At 41.9% G+C, this 24,891-nt stretch overlaps 2 protein-coding genes across 3 annotated transcripts; both read right to left on the minus strand.

Annotated features, from left to right (window-relative positions):
* Positions 1–1,779: 1,779 nt before the first annotated feature.
* LOC136277715 (NFX1-type zinc finger-containing protein 1-like) lies at positions 1,780–11,699 on the minus strand. 2 transcript variants are annotated; one of them, XM_066160265.1, is made up of 6 exons: positions 11,588–11,699; positions 8,018–9,894; positions 4,978–7,573; positions 4,000–4,391; positions 3,333–3,606; positions 1,780–3,060 (listed from the first exon to the last, which is right to left on the minus strand). In XM_066160265.1, the coding sequence occupies exons 2-6, from the start codon at positions 9,813–9,815 to the stop codon at positions 2,763–2,765; spliced, it is 5,358 nt and encodes a 1,785-aa protein (XP_066016362.1). In that variant the 5' UTR covers positions 9,816–9,894; positions 11,588–11,699; the 3' UTR covers positions 1,780–2,762. The 2 variants fall into 2 exon arrangements, with proteins under 2 accessions (XP_066016362.1, XP_066016363.1); XM_066160266.1 differs by having other exon boundaries at positions 8,018–9,891; positions 11,588–11,683.
* A 1,320-nt stretch (positions 11,700–13,019) lies between these two features.
* On the minus strand, positions 13,020–22,823 carry LOC131794470 (NFX1-type zinc finger-containing protein 1-like). Its single transcript, XM_066160264.1, has 6 exons — positions 20,793–22,823; positions 17,595–20,211; positions 16,701–17,122; positions 15,367–15,640; positions 14,474–14,776; positions 13,020–14,062 (listed from the first exon to the last, which is right to left on the minus strand). The coding sequence occupies exons 1-5, from the start codon at positions 22,765–22,767 to the stop codon at positions 14,479–14,481; spliced, it is 5,586 nt and encodes a 1,861-aa protein (XP_066016361.1). The 5' UTR covers positions 22,768–22,823; the 3' UTR covers positions 13,020–14,062; positions 14,474–14,478.
* Between the last annotated feature and the right edge of the window lie 2,068 nt (positions 22,824–24,891).

Below are 24,891 nucleotides of genomic sequence, written 5' to 3' on the forward strand. Positions count from 1 at the left end.
CTAATTATTCAGGATGGAAATATGTTGTTTTATATATAAGTTTTCTTGAGAACGCTCAGATCCTATGGGAAGTCGACGTACTTCTCTTTTACTATCAGATCGATTTCTTTACTAAAGTTGTGGAAATTCTTTCCAATAACAAGAATCAGCGCATTACCAAGTACAAAAGTCCATGTATTTGCACGTAATCGAATTTCCGGGAATCTTGAAGGCCTTAAGCTTCAGTCGCTGAGAGTTAGTACTACTTTCTGAAATATTCAGGAATATTAATGATTAATACATACCCAAGACTCCCTTGAAATAGATTTGGTGCACCACTTATCACGAAAACAAGGAAAAAGAAGATGGAAAAGATGTAAACGTCACTTGAGCGCTACCATCTTTCGGACTAGATTATTCTGCGAAACACTGCGAAGCGTATCAGGAATTCCGGGAAAAGCATCCTCTTCGTGATTGGTCGAACGCATGGAATGATTCTTGTGTCACGTAAGAAAAGCGAGATTCAATCACGCGACCAAGAAGTAATGTTATACAACCGCGAAAGTTTCGCGAATCTATTGCACTAGACTTTGCGAACTGACGCAACAAAATTCGAGCAAAAAATTGATAAGTTTACCATGAACGGTAAAAACTTTGTTAAGAAACGAGATCACCAAACATTTGCATATTTATAAAGCATTATAAATTTGATTTTGTTCAAAAGAATTTCCACAGACCCACTACGTAAATGTCCCATTGTCTCTTGAAGATATATTACAACTCATTTCTAATTTAAGGCACTCATTAGCATATAGAAGCAAAACATTTTTCTCCAGAACCGTACACAAGTTATTCAGAAATTGTATAAACGAAAAAATGTTATATCATTCAAGCTCTCATTCTTCTAAATTCATTCTTTGTAATAAAATTATAGCCTACGTGACGATAAAGTAAACCAAAACAATTCTCCCTTACATCGGTCAAAAACTATATTTACGTTTTAAATGGCTACTAATGAAACTCAAGGCCGTCCTGAATCAGTTGTTTTCAACACGGTACCGTCATCAATTATCCACATAATATATATACAATTTCTACATACCTTCACTTCACTTGGAGCCGTTGAGAAGAACTTTCTCCGCTAAAGACAAGGAAAATAAGGACAGCAGCTGTGGTTCACATTTCGCAGAACCTTCCTCGAAGCAATTCTGAGAAAAGCATCTTCCTTGTGATTGGTTGAATGTTCAGAGTTGATCACAAAAACGAATCGAATTTCAGTGACGTGATCCGTGAGTCAGTCAAAACCAATTAATTAAGGATTATGTGTGGAAAGGAAGTAGTTTGTTCGTAAGTAGTTTCTGGAGGGAAATGCGTCAAAAAAAACCACAACAGAGAAATGATCGATCGATCTATATCGGAAGGATCCTAAGAGACCGTTTCTCAAGTGTGTGACGTAACAGTTTTTTTCTCCAAAAGGATAACCCCATTTTTTAATAAGCTTAACCCTTTAACTCCCAGGATCTCATTAGTAATTCTCGTTACTGTCTGCCATACAATTCTTGTGATGTTAGTTCTGAGAATTTGGTACCGAATCAACAAATAATCCCACAACTGATATTTTTCTTTATTCTCATCCTTTGCCTCTTTGATATTGTATTGATTTAGTAAGGAGAATTTCTGTCTTGGTCACTCATCGGAGTTAAAGGGTCTGTTCTCCATACAAGTAATCAGGATCCTTTCTTATATCAACAAAGAGAGCTAAAATGGGGAAAGCCAATACAATTTATTCATCACCGACTAACACTGTTTTTCGAAATATACTGACTGATTCCGAGAGGACTGATTAAATAAGTCACGCAAGATAAGCCAACGTGACAAACGCCATTACATTTTTGTGGCGGTTTTCATCCCATATTCAGGAGATTTTCTTGGAATTTTTCTTTAAGGGTAAATAAGGGGAATGGAAAGCAGAAATCTCGAGAAAACTCGTCAGGGAAAAACAAAAAATTAATGTTTTAGTGTCGAGAACCAATCAAATGATTCAATTTTTCCTGATAACGGTATTTTGACATGATCTACACCAAGGGAATATTCTCTTGTCTACACCCACCACGCTGATGTTGATCTTTTACCCTCTTAGTTTATTCGAGTTTCGATTAGGTTTAAACTGAGCTGGCTCCAAGAAAGCTGTGTACAAATTAAGATGTAATAATCAGTCACCCTCTATATGAAAGCTATTTGCGATCAGAAAAAGTATTCCCAATTTGTTTCAATGCAAAAGGACTGCTTTGGACGCCCGGAGGATTACTCAGGTCTATTTTTGCTGGTTATATGCCGCAGACCTCTCAGAGCCCCTAACCCCATTCAAGAGTCCAAGTAATTTGCTCCTGCCCCAACTTTGTGGCCAATTATTGACACCATATTAATCCATTTTTCAATCGAAAATTACTAATTTCCTACTAACCAAAGTTTTCTCACCCCCAAAATCCCGAAAAAATGTACGACCCCGACTCTGATACGCGAAAGAACAAATCACGATAACTTTGCCTCTCATGGCACACCACCTAAATTTTCTATTGAATGTATAATTAACAAGCTGACACTATTGCATGCAAATCGAAGTAAAACTCTATTCCGCTCAGCCTTTGCTAAGCACGCGGTACGCGAGAGAAAAAATCCTAATTGGTTTAGCTCTGCCGCTCATGCTACACTGTCCAAGGAGTCTACTGAAAGTATAGTCAGTGAGGTTCCGATTACGTTAAAAACTCAGTTTTAAACCTTTTTTACGCCTCATCCATGATCATGTAATTTTCCATGTTCGCCTGTTCGGACCAGGCAGGGTATCTCGCACCATCCATCTCAGTCGCCACTTGGTTGTCTTCTACTAGTCGGTGATTTTCTCCACCAATCACAGCTCCGCAATCAGGACACGTGCTTTTCTCCATAGCGCCGCCACACTCAGTAATGGCATAGATATGTCCCTGGGGACATTTGTACCAATGACCTTTTTTGAGGCCCATGGCCGTCACGATCTGTTGTTTTTCTTCTGGCGTCAACGGTAACAGACATGGGTACGCTTTTCTAAAATGTAAGTAGTACAAAATGTATTATCTTTACTATCATAGTCGTCATCGTCGTTATTATCTTCAATATAACATTTTTCACAGACAGAAGCGAATAGCAAATTTTCTAACTTCTTTTTTGTTTTAGATACTTCATTTCAGTTACCCCAACCATTTCGTCGGGCTTTGCTGATAGTTTTCAGTGTCTTTTAAAACTCCTGGGTTGGGAGAAGGTCACGTTGTGTCTGATATGATTGTCTTAAAAAAGGAAAGTTATCATCTGATACCCACCTAATTCCCGATAACATCTCTAGTAGTTCGTCAAGCCTCTCGGTTTGTATAAGTTTACCGCTGGACAGCTCATCCTGCACATCTCTCAAAAGGTTACTATGCGATTCCATCAGCGTCAAGTTGAGTTTTGTAATGTTGTGTTTCAACAGACACAGTTCGAATCGCAGATTAATCCTTGTAAATTCCAAGTTTATGTCGCACAGCTCTCTCTCCGAGACTGTTCCGGATATTGCACGTGTTTTTAAATACTCCAACTCCTCCTGGAGAGTCAAACCTAGCAACAAAATAATGCAAAAAGGGTTTACTTCCATTTTTTTCTTTAATCAGAGTAGGATAATCGATAAACCGAGTCAATCCCTTCGCCGTCAAAAGAAAACCCCGCCCCCTCCCTCCCCCGTCCCTATATCCACCCCAGTTTCCTTATACATCTTAATACTAACTCAAGCTTAAAGTTCAAAACCTTCACCTTTACACCTTTACTTGAGAGAGGATGTGTTACAGTCAGCGAGGTAGTCAGTCCGTCGGGAGGGGGGGGGGGGGGGGGGGTATTGCAAGACATTCGGCTTCAGCAACTTAATTTGCCGCAACAGAGGCGTGTCTCCCTGGCTTCTTTTTAAATACAAGGATTCAAAACGCGCCAAACGAAAAAACACGCTTGTAAACATACCTTCTGATTGACTCCTGTTGTTGGGAAGCTTTGCATTAAGCTTCCGGTTTATCGCGAAAAATCGCTCCATCAGCATCACCTGGTTTGTGACTACAGCTGCCACTACTGAGTTGGATATTTTGTTGACACGTTTCATCAATACGCTCCACTCCTCCTCAGCTGCAAATTTCGACCGTAAAACTTGCAAACGTTCTTTCAAATCTTCTCTCGTGGTTTCGATCTCATCCTGATTCCCGTTGACCTTGGCCTTCACTTTCACAATGTCGAGCAGCTGCTGTTTAATAACATTACCGTATCGCTGGCTCCTTCGGATAGCAGTCTTGCAACGAGGACAAGTTTTCAGTTGAATCATGTGACGATTATCTTCGCTGTCAATGGGCATGTCCATGTAGCTACAAAAAATTACGGTAAAAAATATCATTATTATCTAATCTTGCTTGTTCGGAATCGTTATAATCAAAGCTCGATAAACAAATTTAAACTTTATACTCCCATTTACCTATCGACATCTGAGCTGAGAGGTAGTTGTGCTAGTTCGTAATGAGGAAACGGCCTGTTTCTGCTACCCACTCATTTCAACATCTATTTAACGAACCAGTCTGTATAACTTTCACATTTAACGAAACATTTTGATCCAAGACAAAGATATAGTTAAGTTCTAGGGCTAAGGAAATAGATAATTTTCAAATAAGAGGTTCAATCATTCCTATACTGTCTTGCTTTACAATTACTTCTACCCGAACTACGGACCTCCTTTTACTGTTTCTGAAAGACTCAATGGGAGCCGCCGAACTATAGCCCACTAATCCTCATCAATTTAATTCAGTCATAGATCCAGGGCTTAGCATAACAGTTTCGACAAGAATAGCACCGGTTTGTTCCAAAACAAAATCCCATAATGTTGTCAAAGCTTAATGGGGCTTACCAAGTCATAATGCAGCATTTTTGTCAAAAAGGTAACAAATGCTTCATACTTACTAATCAAGATCTTTTACTGCGAAGATGTGTTTGCAGTCCGGAAGCTGAATAAAACGTGCACCAGATTTGTCTTCTCTACCTAAAAAAATTTGGGTGATCGGGTCGCCATCGTTCTTCATGCACACAGCACAAATACATTGCTCTCCACACAAACCTCGACAGCGATGGCGACGACCCTTCTTTCCACATTTGAGGAACTTCTTGCAGGGCCTGTCACATCTTGGGCGATCGCACAATTCACCACACAACTTGCTACACTTGAAATGAGAGCATTCCCATTCGCACTTTTCAGCGCAAGGCTTGCAAGCCTCCCCACACTGGTAAGGACATTCCGAATGCACGCAACGGTTTTCGCAAGAAACCGTGCAAGGCGGGCAGGAGCTTGTGCACCCCGCCTTGCAGACATGAGAGCAGACCAATACACGGCTACACTTCAGTTTGCAGCGCTTATGAACTCGACCCATGCGACACTCGCCACACTTCCCGGGGCACGGGTGACCACATTCCAAAGCGGTCCCACAAAGGACTGGGCAATCTAGCGGAGTTGCCGAGCAAGCAATCTCAACTTCATGACCACAAGGCCAATCTTTTCTCTTGACAAGCTCTTGGCATTTTCTTGTGCAAGGTTGACTACAGTAGCTCTGACAGCGGTGGAAACAGGGTAGCTTTTTATCGCACGTTACTCGGCACTGGACTTTCTTCAAATCATCGCCGCATTTCACGGTTGCCTTATGCCCGCAGGATGGTAAAGCCTTCTCCACCACCACTTGACAGTATGTGTCGCATTCCTGCCAGCAAAGCTTTGAACACGTGTGGTCACAGCCAACGATTTTCTTGACGCACGGCTCTCCACACCGATATTCCAAGTGATCGACATCATTTGGGTGACACGACCGTTTGCATGCATGCCCGCATTTCAGGCGCACTTCACAGGGACGCTGACATCCCCCTTCAGGAGCTTTTCCTTCGAAATCTTCGGCTGTTTCTGCTGTGATCTCTTCATTGTGGCTTTGACAGATGAGAGTTAAAGACTCTCCAAAGCTATTACTTGCTTTTAAATCGTCGACAATTTTGTTCCAGACTTCACTGTGTTTGCAGAGAAGGGTGAAGTTTCCAATACAGTAAAATCCCTTTTTAGCACGAGAAAGCGCCACGCATGCACGGTTTTCCATCTTGATGAACCCAGCCTCGTCTTCTTTGTTACTACGCACGAGCGATAGAAGAATGATGTCATTTTCTTCACCTTGAAAGTTGTCGACTGTTGTAAGACGCACTTGGCTGAGGTCGTCCCTTTGTCTCACTTGGACGCAGTCTCTGATGGCGAACATTTGTCCTGTGTAGGTTGTCAGAAGGGTAATTTGATAGGCTTTATAACCTTGTTGTAACAGATACCGACACAAGGCCACCACAAACTTAGCTTCGTGATCATTCACATGGCTGTACGAATCTTCGCAGGGATTCTCTAAATGACTGTGGTTGATAAAGAACATGTTCTTCTTCATTCCCCTGATATCCTTATATTCCTCCACTGTCTTGTGATTCTCAAGATCGTCATAAATGTGTTTCATCAAGGCGGCAATTTCAGGTCTCATACGATGCTGCACGTTGAGGGTCTCACACTGAAGTCCCACATTCACCATTCTCTCAAACAGGGACACATCCAGATGGTACTTCTTGGCTAAGACATACACTTCCGGTTTAGGTCTGAGTTGCTTGTGATCACCAATCAAAATCAGGTGTTGACAGTCTTTGGTCAGTGACGTAATTATGTGGGCCTCCATTACTTCAGCGGCTTCTTCAACAAGTACAATTTTAGGGCGTATCCGCTGGAGTATACGGCGGTATTTGGCGGCACAAGTGGTGGTCATTCCAATGATCTTCGCACTTTGGAGAACATGAAAGTCTTCTTCTTGCATCACTTCAAACTTACGCGCCAATGCTCTTTCGTAATCTGGCTGTTTGCTCTGAAGTTTCCTCATGTAGTATTTCTCTGCTTTCTGAAGCCACAATCTGTACAGATTCCATCGTTCGGGTAGCGACAATTTCAACAAGTTGTAAATATTACTTTTCTGCCCACTAATGACTTCCTCTCGAAGAAGATGGTTACGAAGGAAAACCGGTTTTTGGATGTCTTCAGTTGTACTGATAGTTACATCTGAAGGTTGGATTTCTCTTTCCTCCTCGTTATCTTCGAAGTTCCGAGCTGACTCCTGCGTCTGAAAAATTTTCTCCATTTTTGCTTCATAGTCACTGTTCTTGGTATCATTTCGCTTAGCAACGAAGTGCAGCCCCAACCATTCACATAACAAATAATCGTTGCTGTGTGGAAATTTTTTGAACCATTTGACATGACGAACCATCATGAATTTCATTAAAATTTGAAAGGTGAGAATCCTTCTTCTGGAAAATTTTAGGACAGTAACACAAAGATCGAGGGATCCTTCTTTGTTTAGTTCTCTGATTTCGTCTTGGGCACTTCTTCTTGCACTGTAGATGGTATATGGAGTTTCCTTGTTGTCAGCAGCTTCATTCCGCCGAGCCTTCAGGGAACAGCGCTCCAACTTTTCACTGCAACGTCCACCAACGCGCACAATACCTATTATGGGTAATACATTCCAGAAAAAATATAATTAAACGCATTTATATACACACAGGTATTTACTTTTTTACCACAGTATGCAGTAATGTCGTAATCTGATTGGCCAATTTGCCGTTGTCGAAAAGAGTACAGACAACGTCGCTCGCGCCAACGAGACATGCAATGGTCACTAACTGAAAGACTCGTTTTGACGTCCATATTGTGATAAAAAAAATCGACTTTGGTTAAGTGTGGTGTGTACTCTTATCGACACTGCTAAACCACTGCATCGCATCTGACTGGTTAAAAGGGTAGGCTAAGTTCTCTCAAACACTCAAGAAGTGTTTCAGAGCAAACATAACGATTCTAGAAAAGCTCAGTTTTAGTCCTTGGCCCTTTGTTAGTGACTTTTAGCCCCAAAAGTTCTCACACATGTAAGATGCCCCCCTTTTGTAACTTTACCTTCCATCGGTAGGCCGGCCAAGAAATCGTCTAAGGCGTGGTTCGTGTACGACACCATCAAAATTGGTGACGGTTCACTATCCTTCTGCCACATAGGGGCGCTCTGTAGAAGAACACGTGCTATCTTGTGACCAACGTACGTCTTCCCAGTCCCTGGCGGTCCTTGAATGACGGCGAACTTTTTGGTCAGTGCCATTTTGAATGCGCTCATCTGTGACTCGTTGAAGCCCAGATCTTCTGGATTGAGTTCCAAGTCGTAAATATTCTCGACACGAGCGGGTCGGTTGGTTACTTGGCTGCCATTTTCGGAAGCTTCATAACTGTCATCACCGGCACTTGGTTGAGAAGCCGTTGAGTCCACTCCTTCTCCTGTCATTCCACTCATGTCGAACAAACCACCGGTCTTAATTTCATACGCAGGTGGCTCCACATCTTGATTGCATTGTACAATGTGTTCTTCAAATGGAAGTCCACCCGGCTCAATTTCTTGCAAACCTTCCAAAACATGTCTGTAGGCTTGAAAGAACGCTGGGGATTCTACCATATCAAACTTCTTTTTTTCCTCAATAAACCGATTCAGGTTTTCGAACTGGACGTCTTCAAATCGCACTTCAAGCTCGCCAACACAGAGGTCACGTGAATCTCGATTCTCCACGATCGCAAATAAAAGAGTGCGAAATTCATCTGATGAAAGACAAAGGAGAGAGCCCAGTTTAAGAAGCTTGCTCTTCTCCCATCTCACGCGAACTACATCCGGGTGAGACGAGTTGAACCGGATTCTGTAAACCATACCCTTTCCGCTGCATACGGGATACATTAATGTGACGTCATGGTACACGCGAACGCTTCGCGCCCGTTTGTTGTGGTTTACATTCCCTGCTCCCGGATTGTAGGACTTCTGAAGTTGTTCTATCCCATTGCGCAAAGGCAAGATGAAGTCTTCTCTTAAAAGTCGAAATTGCACGTCTAAATAATGATCCTGGTCTAAGTACTTTCCATCTGCAACGTTTTCACGAAGGAAAGGCTTGCTGTAAGGTCTTAAATCTGCGGCTTGGGGAACCACGCTCATTTTGCGAAAATCCTCGGGTGGAGTTCGATGAGATTGATTCTGGCGAACTGTTTTCCGGCGATTTATGTCATCTTTGTACTCCTTGACTTGATGAAGTTTCTTCTCCAACGTCTCTGCGTCTTCAAGGAGACCCTTACTCGTCAGATTACCCACCGTCTCATTCAGTTGGGCACTGGGAATGAAGTGAATTACGTCTTGTTCAAATCTCTGCAGCAACTCCAGGAAAACCTCTGCTAACAGCAAGACCAGTCTATCAAGCTGGTAATTGTCACTAAACGCCGAGACATCGGACATCTGGCTGATAAACTTGGTTAGATGCAACTGTAAAAAATTTGTTTTAATTACCATGCGCAGAAGTTTATTAGCAATCTCCTTTTTATCATTCGGTGAGCAGCACATGTGAATAGCTCGAATAACAAGCTTCATCAGATCGGGTCGTATTTCTTCTGCCTCCAGTAGAGCTTCAAATCGTTTTGATTTGTTGAAAAGATCCAAAATTCCCTCGTCAGGAGAGTTTGAATCACATACTTTTTCTAAGGCCTTATAATTGAGAGGATTAGAATCTCTTCCTCGTTGTACATGTGTTCCTGCCCCATTTCTATCAAATGCGGGTCTTCTTTCCCGGGAAAACTCATGTGAATGACGTGTTCTACTGCCATTTCTTTCCATTAATCCTTGTCCACTGAAAGAGACGCGCGGATTTCTTTCTCTTGTAACAGCTCTCTTCATTTTTGTTCTATTTTGAAGTTAGGGGAGCAGCGCCATCGAGTGTTTGACATACTTAAGATCACTGAGGACTTCTTTTCTTCTTTCGAAAAAAAGGGAAAGAAAGAAAGAGTTACCAACAATTCTCGTGACAAGAGGTGGTAAGATAGTAAGTAGTCGATCTTGTAGTTTGATTTTCCTGATTAGAGAAGTCCTGAAAAGGACTGTTGTTGCTTACAGTTACTATTGTTTCGACAACCTCAGCGGAAGTCACTATCAGAGTCAAGTGAAGAGCTACCTTTCAGTCGAGTGTAAGGAGTCTGGTTCGTTCATTTGATTGGTCAATTTTGCGCTTGAAAGTCAGTCGGTCGGTTGGCCAGAAATTTAGTAAGTTTGTAGTCGTGTTTGAAGCTTTCAAAATTAAAGTAACTAATAGATAAACCTTGAGAAGTGTTACTGATCATCTAACGATGATCAGCAGCATTTGCATCAATGCTTGTGTTTTTGAGGGTAACAAAATAAGACTAAAAACTCGTATACCTGAACTTAGTTTTGTAGGATTAAGGTAGTTTAGAGATCTCTCCAGGAGTTAGTAAAATCGTTTCTACAGAAAACTGTATTTTAACAAGCTATGGATGATGAGCTGCTCATGTTTTTTACCCAACGGCTTGGTATTCCTTGGATAGATCTATTTAAAAGTTTTCTAATGTAAAAATTACTCTATCCGTTGAAGGCACTAAAATTGATCCCAAGGGAACCCTACTGAGCGTCTTGTTTGCTTATCCTCCTAGCCTACAAAGCAGGCGTAATTTTGGCGAGCGAGTACTCAATATTTTTTCAGCGATAATTATGGCCGCCATCTTTGATGTTAATAGCAATGGTAAGCTGGGGAGAGAAAGAAATTTTTACCAATGGGGTGAGCGACGATCAAAAACAAGGAGAGGGGTGGGGATGGGGAAAATATTTCGCCTTTCGGGGCCCCCCCCCCTTCCGCTGCCTCTATTTCCAAATCATACATGGCCGGTTGAATAGGACGCCTGAACTTTAGGTCACTACCTTTCTCGACAAGGAGGCAGTATCTACCAATTTGTCTATTTCTATTGCATGCTACAGACATTGCAAATTTACATGTTGTCAGTTATCATAATCTAGTTAATGCACTCTAGTGCTTTAGATCTTGATTCATATCATTCTTAAACAACTTGAATTTACCGATTCGATGAACAACCCTGGAAACTTATAGCTTTAAGATGGTCGTGTCCATAGCAAGATTCTGTTTGGTCTAAAAATGAACATGCGAAAAGAAACCGCAGAAGATACCAGAAATTCACTCGCTACAGAGCCGAACATTAAATATAATACCGTTTTTAATGAGTGTGTCTTCATCTCAAAGAAATATTCTGAAGTCTCTAAGTTCAGAAGTGCTGTTTTCTGTAGCATCGAGAATCTTTCAAGAAAGGTAAGTACTACATTTTTAACCTACTAGGTAACTTTGGAATTCCACACACTTTTCGATCTAATTATTCAGGATGAAAATATGTCGTTTGAAAGTTTTCTTGAGAACGCTCAGATCATTTGGGAAGTCGACGTACTTCTCTTTTAGTAACAGATCGATTTCTATACTAAAGTTGTGGAAATTCTTTCCAATAACAAGAATCAGCGTATTGCCAAGTACAAAAGTCCATATATTTGCATTTAATCGAGCTACAGGGAATCCTGAAGGCCTTAAGTTTCAATTGTTTAAGAGTTAGTACTACTTTCTGAAATATTCAGCAATATTTATGATCAATACATACCCAAGACTCTCTCGAAATAGATTTGGTGTACCACTTATCACGAAAACAGGGGAAAAGAGGCGGAAAAGATGTAAACGTCACTTGAGCGCTACCATCTTTCGAAGTAGATTATTCTGCGAAACACTGCGAAGCGTATCAGCGATTCCGGGAAAAGCATCCTCTTCCTGATTGGTCGAACGCATGGAATGACTCTTGTGTCACGTAAGAAAAGCGAGATTCAATCACGCGACCAAGAAGTAATGTTATACAACTGCGAAAGTTTCGCGAATCTATTGCACTAGACTTTGCGAACTGACGCAACAAAATTCGAGCAAAAAATTAATAAGTTTACCATGAACAGTAAAAACTTTGTTAAGAAACGAGATCACCAAAAATTTGCATATTAACAAAGCATTATAAATTTGATTTTGTTCAAAAGAATTTCCACAGACCCTCTACGTAAATTTCCCATTGTCTCTTGAAGATATATTACAATTCATTTCTAATTTAAGGCACTCATTAGCATATAGAAGCAAAACATTTTTCTCTAGAACCGTACCAAGTTATTCAGAAATTGTATATACGAAAAAAATGCTACATCATTCAAGCTCTCATTCTTCTAAATTCATTCTTTGTAATAAAATTATAGCCTACGTGACGATAAAGTAAACCAAAACCGAAACAATTCTCCCTTACATCGGTCAAAAACTATACTTACGTTTTAAATGGCTACTAATGAAACTCAAGGCCGTTCTGAATCAGTTGTTTTCAACACGGTACGGTCATCAATTATCCTCATAATATATACACAATTTCCACATACCTTCGCTTCACTTGGAGTCGTTGAAAAGATCTTTCTCTGCTAAAGACATGGAAAATAAGGACAGCATCTGTGGTTCACATTTCGCAAAAGCATCTTCCTTGTGATTGGTTGAATGTTCAGAGTTGATCACAAAAACGAATCGAATTTCAGTGACGTGATCCGTGAGTCAGTCAAAACCAATTAACTAAGGATTACGCTTAGAAAGGAAGTGATTTGTTGGTAAGTAGTTTCTGGAGGGAAATGCGTCAAAAAAACAACAACAGAAAAATGATCGATCGATTTATAGCGAAAGGATCTTAAGAGACCGTTTCTTAAGTGTGTAACGTAACAGTTTTTTTCAAAAGGATGACCCCATTTTTTAATAGGATCAACCCTTTAACTACCAAGATCTCATTAGTAATTCTCCTTACTGTCTGCCATACAGTTCTTGTGATGTTAGTTCTGAGAATTTGGTACCGAATCAACAAATAATCCCATAACTGATATTTTTCTTTATTCTCATCCCTTGCCTCTTTGATATTGTGTTGATTTAGTAAGGAGAATTTCTGTCTTGGTCACTCATCGGAGTTAAAGGGTCTGGATCTCTATAGAAGTAATTAGGATCCTTTCTTATATCAACAAAGAGAGCTAAAACGGGGAAAGCAAATACAATTTATTCATCACCGACTAACACTGTTTTTCGAAATATACTGACGGATTCCGAGAGGACTGATTAAATAAGTCACGCAAGATAAGCCAACGTGACAAACGCCACTACATTTTTGTGGCGGTTTTCATCCCATATTCAGAGGGGATTTTCTTGGAATTTTTCTTTAAGGGTAAATAAGGGGAATGGAAAGCAGAAATCTCGAGAAAACTCGTCAGGGAAAAACAAAAAAATTAATGTTTTAGTGTCAAGAACCAATCAAATCATAGTTAGTAGAGGAGACGAATCAAATGATTCAATCTTTCCTGATAACGGTATTTTGACATTATTTACACCAAGGGAATATTCTCTTGTCTACACCCACCACACTGATTTTGATCTTTTACCCTCTTAGTTTATTCGAGTTTCGATTAGGTTTAAACTGAGCTAGCTCCAAGAAAGCAGTGTACAAATTAAGATGTAATAATCGGTCACCCTCTACATGAAAGCTATTTGCGATCAGAAAAAGTATTCCCAATTTGTTTCAATGCAAAAGTACTGCTTTGGACGCCCGGAGGATTACTCAGGTCCATTTTTGCTGGTTATATGCCGCAGACCTCTCAGAGCCCCTAACCCCATTCAGGAGTCCAAGTTATGTGCTCCTGCCCCAACTTTGTGGCCAATTATTGACACCATATTAATCCATTTTTCAATCGCAAATTTTTCCATTACTAATTTCCTACTAACCAAAGTTTTCTCACCCCAAAATCCCGCAAAAACGTACGACCCCGACTCTGATAAAAATGAAACTTTTTTTATCCTCAACCCAGCAGTAAACATGCGACCCATCCAGTGGCAAATCCCCAAAACGAAATTACTAGGAAGTAACCTCCCCCCCCTTCGGGAGGATTGGACGCCAAGTAACAACGCACTGCGCGTCTTAGCGGTTATTCCCCAGTGTTGCTTGTTGTACGTTTCCGTTGACCAACAGCTTGCTGCCATGCTTTCGTATGCACAGTAAAAAAAATAAAGCTTAATCACAGGTTTCCTGAAAAAGATACATTTCTAATGAAACTTGACTCCAAATAAACAAGTCTTAGTTCAAATTCATTAGCATCGCTCCTTAAGTTGACGCTATGCAATCAAATCGGCGTAAACATTAATTCCGCTTATCCTTCGCTAAGCCAGCGATACGCGAAAGAACAAATCACGATAGTTAAACTTTGCCTCTCAGGGCACACCACCTAAATTTTCTACTGAACGTACAATTAACAAGCTGAAACTATTGCATGCAAATCGAAGTAAAACTCTATTCCGCTCAGCCTTTGCTAAGCACGCGGTACGCGAGAGAAAAAAATCCTAATTGGTTTAGCTCTGCCGCTCACGCTACACTGTCCAAGGAGTCTACTGAAAGTATAGTCAGTGAGGTTCTGATTACGTTAAAAACTCAGTTTTAAACCTTTTTTACGCCTCATCCATAATCATGTAATTTTCCATGTTCGCCTGTTCGGACCAGGCAGGGTGTCTCGCACCATCCATCTCAGTCGCCACTTGGTTGTCTTCTACTAGTCGGTGATTTTCTCCACCAATCACAGCTCCGCAATCAGGACACGTGCTTTTCTCCATAGCGCCGCCACACTCAGTAATGGCATAGATATGTCCCTGGGGACATTTGTACCAATGACCTTTTTTGAGGCCCATGGCCGTCACGATCTGTTGTTTTTCTTCTGGTGTCAACGGTAACAGACATGGGTACGCTTTTCTAAAATGTAAGTAGTACAAAATGTATTACCTTTACTATCAAAGTCGTCATCGTCGTTATTATCTTCAATATAAAAATCCTAAAATGACAGAAAATTCTTGCGTCTCCTTCAAAACGGAAAGACCGAACAGATCACTTGCGTAGCAATTCTGAGCCTGGATGCTCACAAATTAAGTAATCAAAAGTGAAGACACCGAGAATAATGGAGAGATTTAAGAAAACGTTATCGCAAATAGTAACAGGCAGTGATTCAAATCTTGCTATTTGCATCTCGGCCGTTTGTTTAGTGGTATAAAAGTTTTTTTCTTGAGAGTGTGAGGCATGGTGGGCAAGGAGACAGCTCATCATGGTTTTTCCCCCCAACTCGAACGTGCACGGATCAAACGGCACGTGATATATAATTATTGACTAGGTGAGAGGACCATACGGCTTGAAGGGGCATGTCATAATTTACAGACCGAGTGCAGCGTCAATAGGTCAATAAGTATTTTATTATATGACCGCCGCTCTTTAATTCTCCTCCTTTCTTACTTTAGCTCGCATCTTGCGCGGCCGTAGACGTAGACAAAAGACACTGTCAAGTAACACACCTGATTCCCGACAGCATATCTAACAGCTCGTCTAATCTCTCAGTTTGAATTAGTTTACCGCTGGATAACTCATCGCGAACATCTCTCATCATCTGGCCATGCGATTCCTCCGGAGTCAAGTTGCCGCTTGCGATGTCGTGTTTCAGCAGACACAGCTCCAATCGCAGATTAACCCTGGTACATTCCAGGTTTATGTCTTGCAGCTCTCGCTCCGTGACTTCCCCTGACTTTGCACGTTTCTGCAAATACTTCAGATCCTCTTGCAAAGAGAACTCTACCAAATGACACCAAAGTAAGCAATGATACCCTGAAGGAAGCGAACGATTATTATGGGAAATACTCGCAGGCTCACGTTTAAAAGAAAAAAATCATCGATAGATCGCAACTCCTTAACTTTTTACCCTCCATGAGTGACCAAGACAGAATTTCTCCTCACAATATCAACACAATACCAAGCATAGAAGTGATGAGAATAAAGAAAAATATCACTTAGGGGATTACTAGTTGATCAAATACGAAATACTCCAAGTTGACACCATAAGAATTGTATGTCAGACAGTTAGGAGAATTACTAATGAGATCTTGGGAGTTAAAGGTTTAAACGATCAGTCATTATCTATAACCTGGGGAGGGGGGGACCACGGAAAAATTGATTGCTAATTAACAGCCAATGAGGAGGGTGCAAATTATAAGAATATTACAGAGCCTTAGTGGAGGCGCGGTGGCCTCATGGTTAGTGCGCTCGACTCCGGATCGAGTGGTCCGGGTTCGAGCCCTGGCCGGGGTTTTTGTGTTGTGTTCTTAGGCAAGACACTTTACTCTCACAGTGCTTCTCTTCACCCAGGTGTACAAATGGGTACCAGCAAATGTGCTGGGAGTAACCCTGCGATGGACTGGCATCCCATCCACGGAGGAGTTGCAATACTCCTAGCCGCTTCATGTTAAAGGAAACCGGAGTTAAGCGCCGGCCCCATGGGCCACTTGGGCCTGTATAAAGCCTTTATTTTACTTTTTAGGGGGGGATCAGGTAAATTCTATTGTGACAGAACCAAAATCCTCCGCCACCCATCCTCCGAGGCGATAAATGAGACCTGTGCCTCATAAAAATTTATCACATACCATGCTAGGGGCGAAAGAAAATGTTATAGCAGTGGCGGGGGGAGGGGGGGGGAATGTCAGTATGTCAGTGGAGGGTTAGCCAAGATGTTAAGGGAACTTTCACAATAAACCACAGAGGATTCCATTTTCCCCAAACAGAGGCGCTTATCTTAGTCTCTACTGTCGGTAATTTCATTCACACGCTGAAAATGAGAAAAAAAAACTTGCGCACGTACCTTCCACACGACTTTCGTCGTTCATTTGGCTCTGGGTCTTCATAAATAGTCCATGCTTCAGCTTCCGGTTTATCTCGGCAAATCTCTTCATCAGCATCACCTGGTTTTTGGTGACAGTGGCCATAAACATGTTCGACAATTTGGTCACACGTTTCATTAGTATGTCCCAGTCTCTCTCTTCATCTTCCGACTCAAGTGTCGGCTTCAAAGCTCTCAAACTTGTTTCCAAGTCTTTCTTTGCAACCTCAATCTCAACTGGTTTCCCGTTGACCTTGGCCTTGACTTCTTCAATGTCAAGCAACTGCTGTTTAATAATATTACCGTATCGCAGGCTCTTACGGATCCCCCTCTTACATAGAGGACAGGTTTTCAGTTGAATCACATCACAGCTCTCTTCGTCGAGATGGGACGTATCCATGTAGCTATGAAATAACGATAATGAAGACTGTTAAGGGCATTGCATAATTCACACGAGATAAAATTGTCCACAAAACATGTCTAAGCTAACCCCACACACTGAGACTCCCAAAGCCCATGGCCAAGATCTGACAGTATTGGTTCTAATGGCGCAATGGCAGATCCAGGAAGAGGGTCCAGGGGTCAGGACCAGCCCCCTCCCTCCCTTATCAGACCTGTGGGTTTTGTCACTTTTAGTGGGTCACCAAAATTCTAGCAACACACGTTACTAATCAATAAATTAATTCAAAATGCTCTTGTCTTGAGAAAACTTCTCATCATATTTAGGCTACAGAATTTTAGAATCCGCCCTTGTAGCGGCTCTTAATTACCACATAATTCCACGAAATAAAGCTCTACTTTCGTTGAGCTTCGTTAGGTCTACAAATAATTACTGCGTTGGGTGAAAGAAAATCAAATATAGTAGACCATACTTACCGATCAAGATCTTCTACTGCGAAGATATGTTCGCAGTCCGGAAGCTGAATGAAACGTGCACCTTTTTCGTCTTCTCCACCGAAAAATATTTCGGTGATTGAGCGGCCATTGTTTTTGTCACACACGGCACAAATGCACTTCTCTCCGCACAAGCCTCGGCAGCGATGAGTCCCACCTCCGCACTTGAGGAACTTTTTGCAGGGCTGATTACATCTTGGGCGATCGCACAATTCACCACATAACTTGTTACATCTAAAATGGGGACAATTCCAATCGCACTTATGGGTGCAATAACTGCACGCCTCCCCACAAAGGCGCATTTTGCAAGCCGAATGGCTGCATCGGTTTTCGCACGGCAACGTACATGGCGGGCAGGATTTTGTGCATGATGACGTGTACTCATGAGAACAAACCAGTACTTGCTTGTACCTGTTCTTGCAACGCACGTGAACTCGACCCATGCGACACTGGCCACAGGTTCCAGGGCACTGGTGGCCGCATTCCAAAACGTCCTGACAAAGGGTTGTGCAATCTGCCGGTGTTGCCGAGCAAGCAATACTGACTTCATGTCCACATGGCCAATCTGTTCTCTTGACGAGCTCTTGGCAGTTTCTTGTGCAAGGTTGACCACAGTGGCTCTGACAGCGGTGGGAACAGGGTAGAATTTTTTCGCATTGTTCTTTGCACTGGACCTTGTTCAAATCCTTGCCACATCTCACTGTTGTCTTATGCCCACAGGAAGGCAGAGTCTTCTCAACCACATTTTGACAGAATGTGTCACATTTCTGCCAGCAAAACTTTGAACACGTGTGGTCACAGCCAACGATTTTCTTGACGCACAGCTCTCCACACTGATACTCCAAGTGATCGACATCATATGGGTGACATGATCGTTTGCAGGCATGACCGCAATCCAGGCGCACTTCGCAAGGACGCTGACATCCCCCGTTAGGAGATTTCTCTTCGAAATCTTCGGCTGTTTCTGCTGTGATCTCTTCATTGTGGCTTTGACAGATAAGGGGTAAGGACGCGCCAAAGCTATCACTCGCTTTCAAATCCTCAATAATCTTGCTCCAGACTTCACTGTGTTTGCAGAGAAGGGTGAAGTTTGCAATACAGTAAAAGCCTTTTCTAGCACGAGAGAGCGCCACGCATGCACGGTTTTCCATCTTGATGAAGCCAGCCTGGTCATCTTTGTTGCTCCGCACGAGCGAGAGAAGAATGACGTCGTTTTCTTCACCTTGAAAGTTGTCGACTGTTGTCAGGCGCACTTGGTTGAGCTCTTCAATTCCTTTTTCTTGAATGCAGTCTCTGATGGCAAACATTTGTCCCGTATATGTTGTCAAAAGGGTAATTTGATGGGCTTCATAACCTTGCTGTAACAGATAACGACACAAGGCCACCACAAACTTAACCTCGTAGTCATTCACGTGACTGTGGGAATCTTCACAAGGATTCTCCAAATGACTGTGATTGATGAAGAACATGTTCTTCTTGATTCCTTTGATGTCTTCATATTTCTCTACCGACTCGTGATTCTCGAGATCGTCATAGATATGTTTCATCAAGGCGGCAATTTCAGGTCTCATACGATGCTGTATGTTGAGGGTTTCACACTGAAGACCCACATTCACCATTCGCTCAAACAGGGACACATCCAGATGGTACTTCTTGGCTGATTCGTAAACTTCCGGCTTAGGTCTGAGTTGCTTGTGATCACCAATCAAAATCAAATGCTGACAGTCCTTGGTCAGTGACGTAATTGTGTGGGCCTCCAGTACTTCAGCGGCTTCCTCAACAATTACAATTTTAGGACGAATCCGCTGAAGTGTGCGGCGGTATTTGGCGGCACAAGTAGTAGTCATTCCAATGATCTTCGCATTTTGAAGAATATGAAAGTCTTCCTCGAGCATCACTTCAAACTTACGCGCCAATGCTCTTTCGTAATCTGGCTGTTTGCTCTGAAGTTTCTCCATGTAGTATTTCTCTGCTTTTTGAAGCCACGACCTGTACAGGTTCCATCGTTGAAATCGCAAAAATCCTAAGAGGTCGTACTGACTATTTCTCTCTTCGCGTTCACTCATGGCTTCTTCCCTTAGAAGTTTTCTGCGAAGTTGAAGCGGTGCAGTAGTGTCTTCAGTTGTGCTGATAGTCGCCTCTGATGGCTTCACCTCTTCGTCTTCCTCGATGTCTTCGTAATCCTCTTCGTTCGAGAAATTCCGAGCTGACTCCCGCAGATGAAAATCTTTGTACCTGTCCATATCATGTCCATTGCTCTTGGAACCCTTCCGCTTGATTTCGTACTGCAAGTCTAACCATTTACACAACAGTGAATCCTTGTTTTCTTGCGACTCTGTAAACCACTTGGCATGACGAGGTGACATGAACTTCTCCAGTATGCGAAAGGCCAGAATCTTCCTTCTGGAGTACTTCAGGACAGCAACACAGAGATCCAGGGATCCATCTTTGTTTAGCTCTTTGATCTCCCATTGAGCGTTTTTTCTTGCCCTGTATATTTCTAATGGAGTAAGCTTGTTGGAAGCCGCTTGCTCGCGCCGGTCCCTCAGGGTGCAGTCTTTCAACGTTTTACTGCTGCGTCCACCAACACGCACGATACCTGTTGGGAGCAGACATTCCAGATCAAGGTCTTAGAATTATCATCATTAATGCACGTTCATCAAACGCCTAGGTAAAAATACATATATTTTTCTCGCAACAATCTCCTATTTAGAAGAACAACAGTCCTATCAAAAAAACACTCGATCAAAATGCGCGAGGGTAAAGTGATCAGTTCTGAAAGAAATCAAAGGGCTGGTAGGGGGGGAGAGAGAAACTCCTTGTTGATTGGGGCGCTCTCCCCTCGAGTGTTGCAAAACAAAAATCAGATTATCAACAACATTTAATCAAAAAGGTAAAGATCACAAAGAACCAATGGGAACTTCAAGAAAACAATTGCAACAGATCTAAAGGTGCAAACGACCGAGTCATGATGAGTTAGGATTGGTTTCTGATTATATTGGTTTTGTGCTTTAAGACAGAGTCAATGCAATTCTAGATTACTTTCGACCTTCAATCGAGACTTCTCTATTAAATTTTAAATTACCGCCGTAAAGATTCGAGAAGAGTTGATATATTATATTTCGGCATTTTTTCAGAGAAGAAGAGGATCGCAGATTACAAAAATGTTTACTTCCTTACCTTCTCTCGGAAGACCACTCAAGAAATCGTCCAAGGCGTGATTCGTGTAAGACACCATCAAAATTGGCGACGGTTCATTTTCGTTCTGCCGCAAGGTGCTGCTTTGTAGCAAAACACGCGCTATCTTCTGACCAACGTACGTCTTCCCAGTACCTGGTGGGCCTTGTATGACCGCAAAATTTTTGGTCAGTGCCATTTTGAACGCGCTCATTTGCGACCTATTAAAGCCCAGGTCTTCTGGATTAAGTTCCAAGTCGTAGATATTCAAGACACCAGCAGGTCGGTCGTCTGCTGGAGTTCCTTCACTGGAACCTTCGTTATCATCAATTAAAAGCTCATCTGGGGTAACGTAGTCGAAATCGCGGCCCGAACTAGCTGAATTTTCTTCGGACAGCAACTCAAGATCAGGCGTACTCCACTCGGCATCTTCGGTATTCGACTCCCAATCACGATTTACTAATTCACGATAATCGGAGATGACATTGTCTTCCCAGGAAACTGACTCAGTTTCCATGCTTTCCATGGTGTTACTTGCTTGGGATATTGTCAAGTCCACTCCCTTTTCTATTATTCCACTCATGTCGAAAAAACCACTGGTTTTGTTTTCATAAGCAGGTGGCTTCACATCTTGGTTGCATTGAACGATATGCTCTGCAAACGGAAGTTCACCGTCCTTAATTCCTTGCAAGCCTTCTAAAACGTGTCTGTAGGCTTCGAAGAACGCAGGGGATTCTACCATATCAAATTTCTTTTTATCTTCGATGAATTGATTCAGAATTTCAAGATTAGCTTTTTCAAATCGCACTTCAAGCTCGCCAACACAAAGGTCGCGTGAATCTCGATTCTCCACGGTCGCAAATAAAAGATTGCGAAATCCATCGGCTGAAAGGCAAAGGAGGGAGCCAAACTTAAAAAGCTTGCTCTTCTTCTCCCATTTCACGCGACGTACATCCGGGTGAAACGAGTCGAACCGGATTCTGTAAACCATTCCCTTTCCACTACATACGGGGTATAAGATTGTGACGTCGCGGTACACAGGAACGTCTCGCGTACGTTTGTCGTGGCTTGGGTCATTTGCTGCCGTGGGACTGCGGTCCCGTTTAAGCTGTTTTATTCCATTGCGAAGAGGTAAGATGAAGTCTTCTCTTAAAAGTCGAAATTGCACGTCTAAATAGTGCTCCTGGTTTAAGTACCTTCCATCAACAACGTTTTTACGAAGAAACGGCTTGTTATGGGGTTCTAAATCAGCTACTCCTGGGATCACGCTCATATTGCGAAAATCCTCGGGTGGAGTTAGCTGAGACTCGTCTGGGTGAGTTGTTTTCCGGCGATTTATTTCATCTTTGTACTCCTTGACCTGTTGAAGCTTCTTCTCCAACGTCTCTGCGTCTTCAAGGAGACCCTTACTCTTCAGATCTCCCACCGTCTCATTCAATTGGGCACTGGGAACGAGGTGAATAATGTTCTGTTCAAATCTCTGCAACAACTCCAGGAAAACCTCTGCTAACAGCAAGACCAGTTTATCAAGCTGGCGATTGTCACCAAGCTCTGAGACGTCGGACATTTGGCTGATAAACTTGGTAAGATGCAATTGCAGGAAATTTGTTTTAATTACCATACGTAGCATTTTGTTAGCAATCTCTTTCTTATCATTTGGTGAGCAGCACACGTGTATGGCTCGAATAACAAGCTTCATCAGATCGGGTCGTATTGTTTCTGTCTTTAGCAGAGCCTCAAATCGTTTAGAATTGTTGAAGAGATCCAATATGCCTTCATCAGGAGAGTTTGAATTGCAGATTTTATCCAATGCCATGTAATTGAGAGGCTCAGGATCTTTTTTTTGTTGAAGTCCAGCCTCCCCATGACTTTCTCTTCCATTTCTATCAATTTCTCGTCTTCTCTCCGGGGAAAGCCCACGTGACTGCCATGTTCCACCCTCATTTCTTTCGATGAATCCTTGTCCTTCAACAGACATGCGCAGTCTCTTTGATCTCAATGAATCATGACCCTCTTCGCTGAAGGATCTTTTATTTCCTATCACTGTTACGATTCTCTTCATTTTCTCTGAATTTGGAAGTTACTTTACCAGAGGCATGGAAGACTTAACCTAAATACTTAAAAAAATGGGAAAAGAAAAAGCAAAAGAATTATCCCGGCAATAATTAGTTCTTGACTAGTTATCATATGCGTTAGTCATTGATCGTTGGTCTAACAGTCCTTGTGAGAGTACACTTGACAATGACTTAGGTGACAGACAACCTGAGCGGAATAAAGGGGTAAGTTTCTAAAGAAACTGTGATGCTGCGTCGGTGGGAGAGTATAGCAGGTAATTTAGTGTTAACAAAAACGTAAATTAGCCACCGTAGAGGGTAAAAAAGCTGACGTTTCGAGCGTTAGCCCTTCGTCAGAGCGATTGAGTGGAAGTCATCCTCCGAGTCACCTGAGGTCTCACTTGTCAGTCGAGATGGTCTGGTACCTAAAGCTGATTAGTCAGTTTTGCCGTGATGTCATTAGCATTTTAACCCAAGCAGCGAATGTCCTTCGGTCTGTTAGCTAGCAAATTCGTAATCATGTTTGGCGCTTGTTCAAGCTGTAGTAAAGAATGAAATAACTGAAAAATTGTTTACTGATTAGCTAACGTTGGTCAGGGACAGCATAGCAGTGCTTGTGCTTTCATGATAAGAAAATTTGTTGAGAAGCAAGTACGCTTAAACCAAATTCTTGTGAGAAGAAGAAGACTGCAAGATCTTTCCAGACTTCAGTGGAAACGTTTTTGCTCAAAACTACTCTTGACAAGCTGATTGTCTCAAAACATTGTTAAGAATAAAAATCGCGTCTAAGGACTCAAGTTATGGAAAATATAAGAACTTCAAATGGTCACGTAATTATAATGCCTTCTTAAGGAGTTTAGACTTCACAGTCTAGCGGATGATCTGTTAATATTTATCATGGCTGGCTTTTCGCTGAAGACTTTGTTTTGTCATCAACAGTATTAAATATATGACACATCTGAGCCTTAGTAATGAAAAAAAGCGCAAACCGCTTTTCTTTTGCTGTCATGAGCGTTGAAACACGAACATCAGTAGAGAGCAAGCTAGTAACTATCAGAATGCCACAAGTTGCGAGGACGGCATCAGTATTATCAACTAAGCAAACTATTCATCGAGTTTTCAGTTTTTGAAGTGCTGCTGTCTTGTGGCAGCGAGGATTTGTTGATAAAGTAGTGAATTAAAGTAAAGATTACAAATTTAACCCACCAGATATATTATGTACGCTTTCGAAATTAGCTATTCAGAATAAAAACCTACCGTTTCAGATTTGTTTTGAGAACGCTCATATTCCTATTCTGTGACAAGTTGACGCACTTTCCTGGTAAGATCAGCTCGATTTTAAAACTAGAGTCGTGAGAATTCTTTCCAATAACAAGCATCAGCATATTACCAAATACTGTACTCCATACATTAGCACATGCTTGCTAAATGCGTTAAGCTTCATTTGTCCGAGAGTTAATTAAAAATTCAACAATATTAATAATTCGTACGTACATAAGTCTCACATGGTTCATTGCTTGTAAAGAAAATTGAAAAAAATAAGATGAAAAAGCCGTAAACATCACAGTACGCCACCTTCTCTCGGAGCATTCTGTTAAATTTTGCGACGAGCATCTGCGATTCCGAGAAAAGCATCCTCTTCCTGATTGGTTGAACGTATGGAATGATTCTTAAGTCACGCGACCATGAAGTAACGTTATAATTGAGACATTTTAAGGAATCTTTTACATGAGACTATGTGAACTGGTTGGTGGGAATACATCTGTTGTATGGGCTGTTTTATACAGTTAGAATCTTTAACCAAATGAGCCCTAATACAGTTCTTGACTAGTTATCACATGATATACATAAGTCCAGGGCGTGACGAGTAAATGGCCACACGCGGTGACACGAACAAATCTCAATGATTGACTCAAAGGAATGACCCAAAGCATAGAAACTGATGACGCCAGTCGTAAAGAGCCAATGGGCGCTTAATGTTATATCAAGACATTGCCTAGGCAGAAATGGCTTTTCTCTAGCATCTCATCGCCCAGAATTCAGCGACA

This window comes from Pocillopora verrucosa, chromosome 13 (assembly GCF_036669915.1).
Source record: "Pocillopora verrucosa isolate sample1 chromosome 13, ASM3666991v2, whole genome shotgun sequence".
Classification (NCBI taxonomy): domain Eukaryota; kingdom Metazoa; phylum Cnidaria; class Anthozoa; order Scleractinia; family Pocilloporidae; genus Pocillopora; species Pocillopora verrucosa.

Bases quoted from the DNA above. Each gene is read 5' to 3' on its own strand.
- LOC136277715 (XM_066160265.1), bottom strand. From the start codon at position 9,815: ATGAAGAGAGCTGTTACAAGAGAAAGAAATCCGCGCGTCTCTTTCAGT. The intron at 7,574-8,017 runs GTAAAGTTACAA...TACCCATAATAG, and splicing joins GGCCGGCCTACCGATGGAAG to GTATTGTGCGCGTTGGTGGA. The intron at 3,607-3,999 runs GTATGTTTACAA...TTTTGTTGCTAG, and splicing joins CAACAGGAGTCAATCAGAAG to GTTTGACTCTCCAGGAGGAG.
- LOC131794470 (XM_066160264.1), bottom strand. From the start codon at position 22,767: ATGTCTGTTGAAGGACAAGGATTCATCGAAAGAAATGAGGGTGGAACA. The intron at 17,123-17,594 runs GTAAGTATGGTC...GTTATTTCATAG, and splicing joins GCAGTAGAAGATCTTGATCG to CTACATGGATACGTCCCATC. The intron at 15,641-16,700 runs GTACGTGCGCAA...GTCATTTGGTAG, and splicing joins CGACGAAAGTCGTGTGGAAG to AGTTCTCTTTGCAAGAGGAT.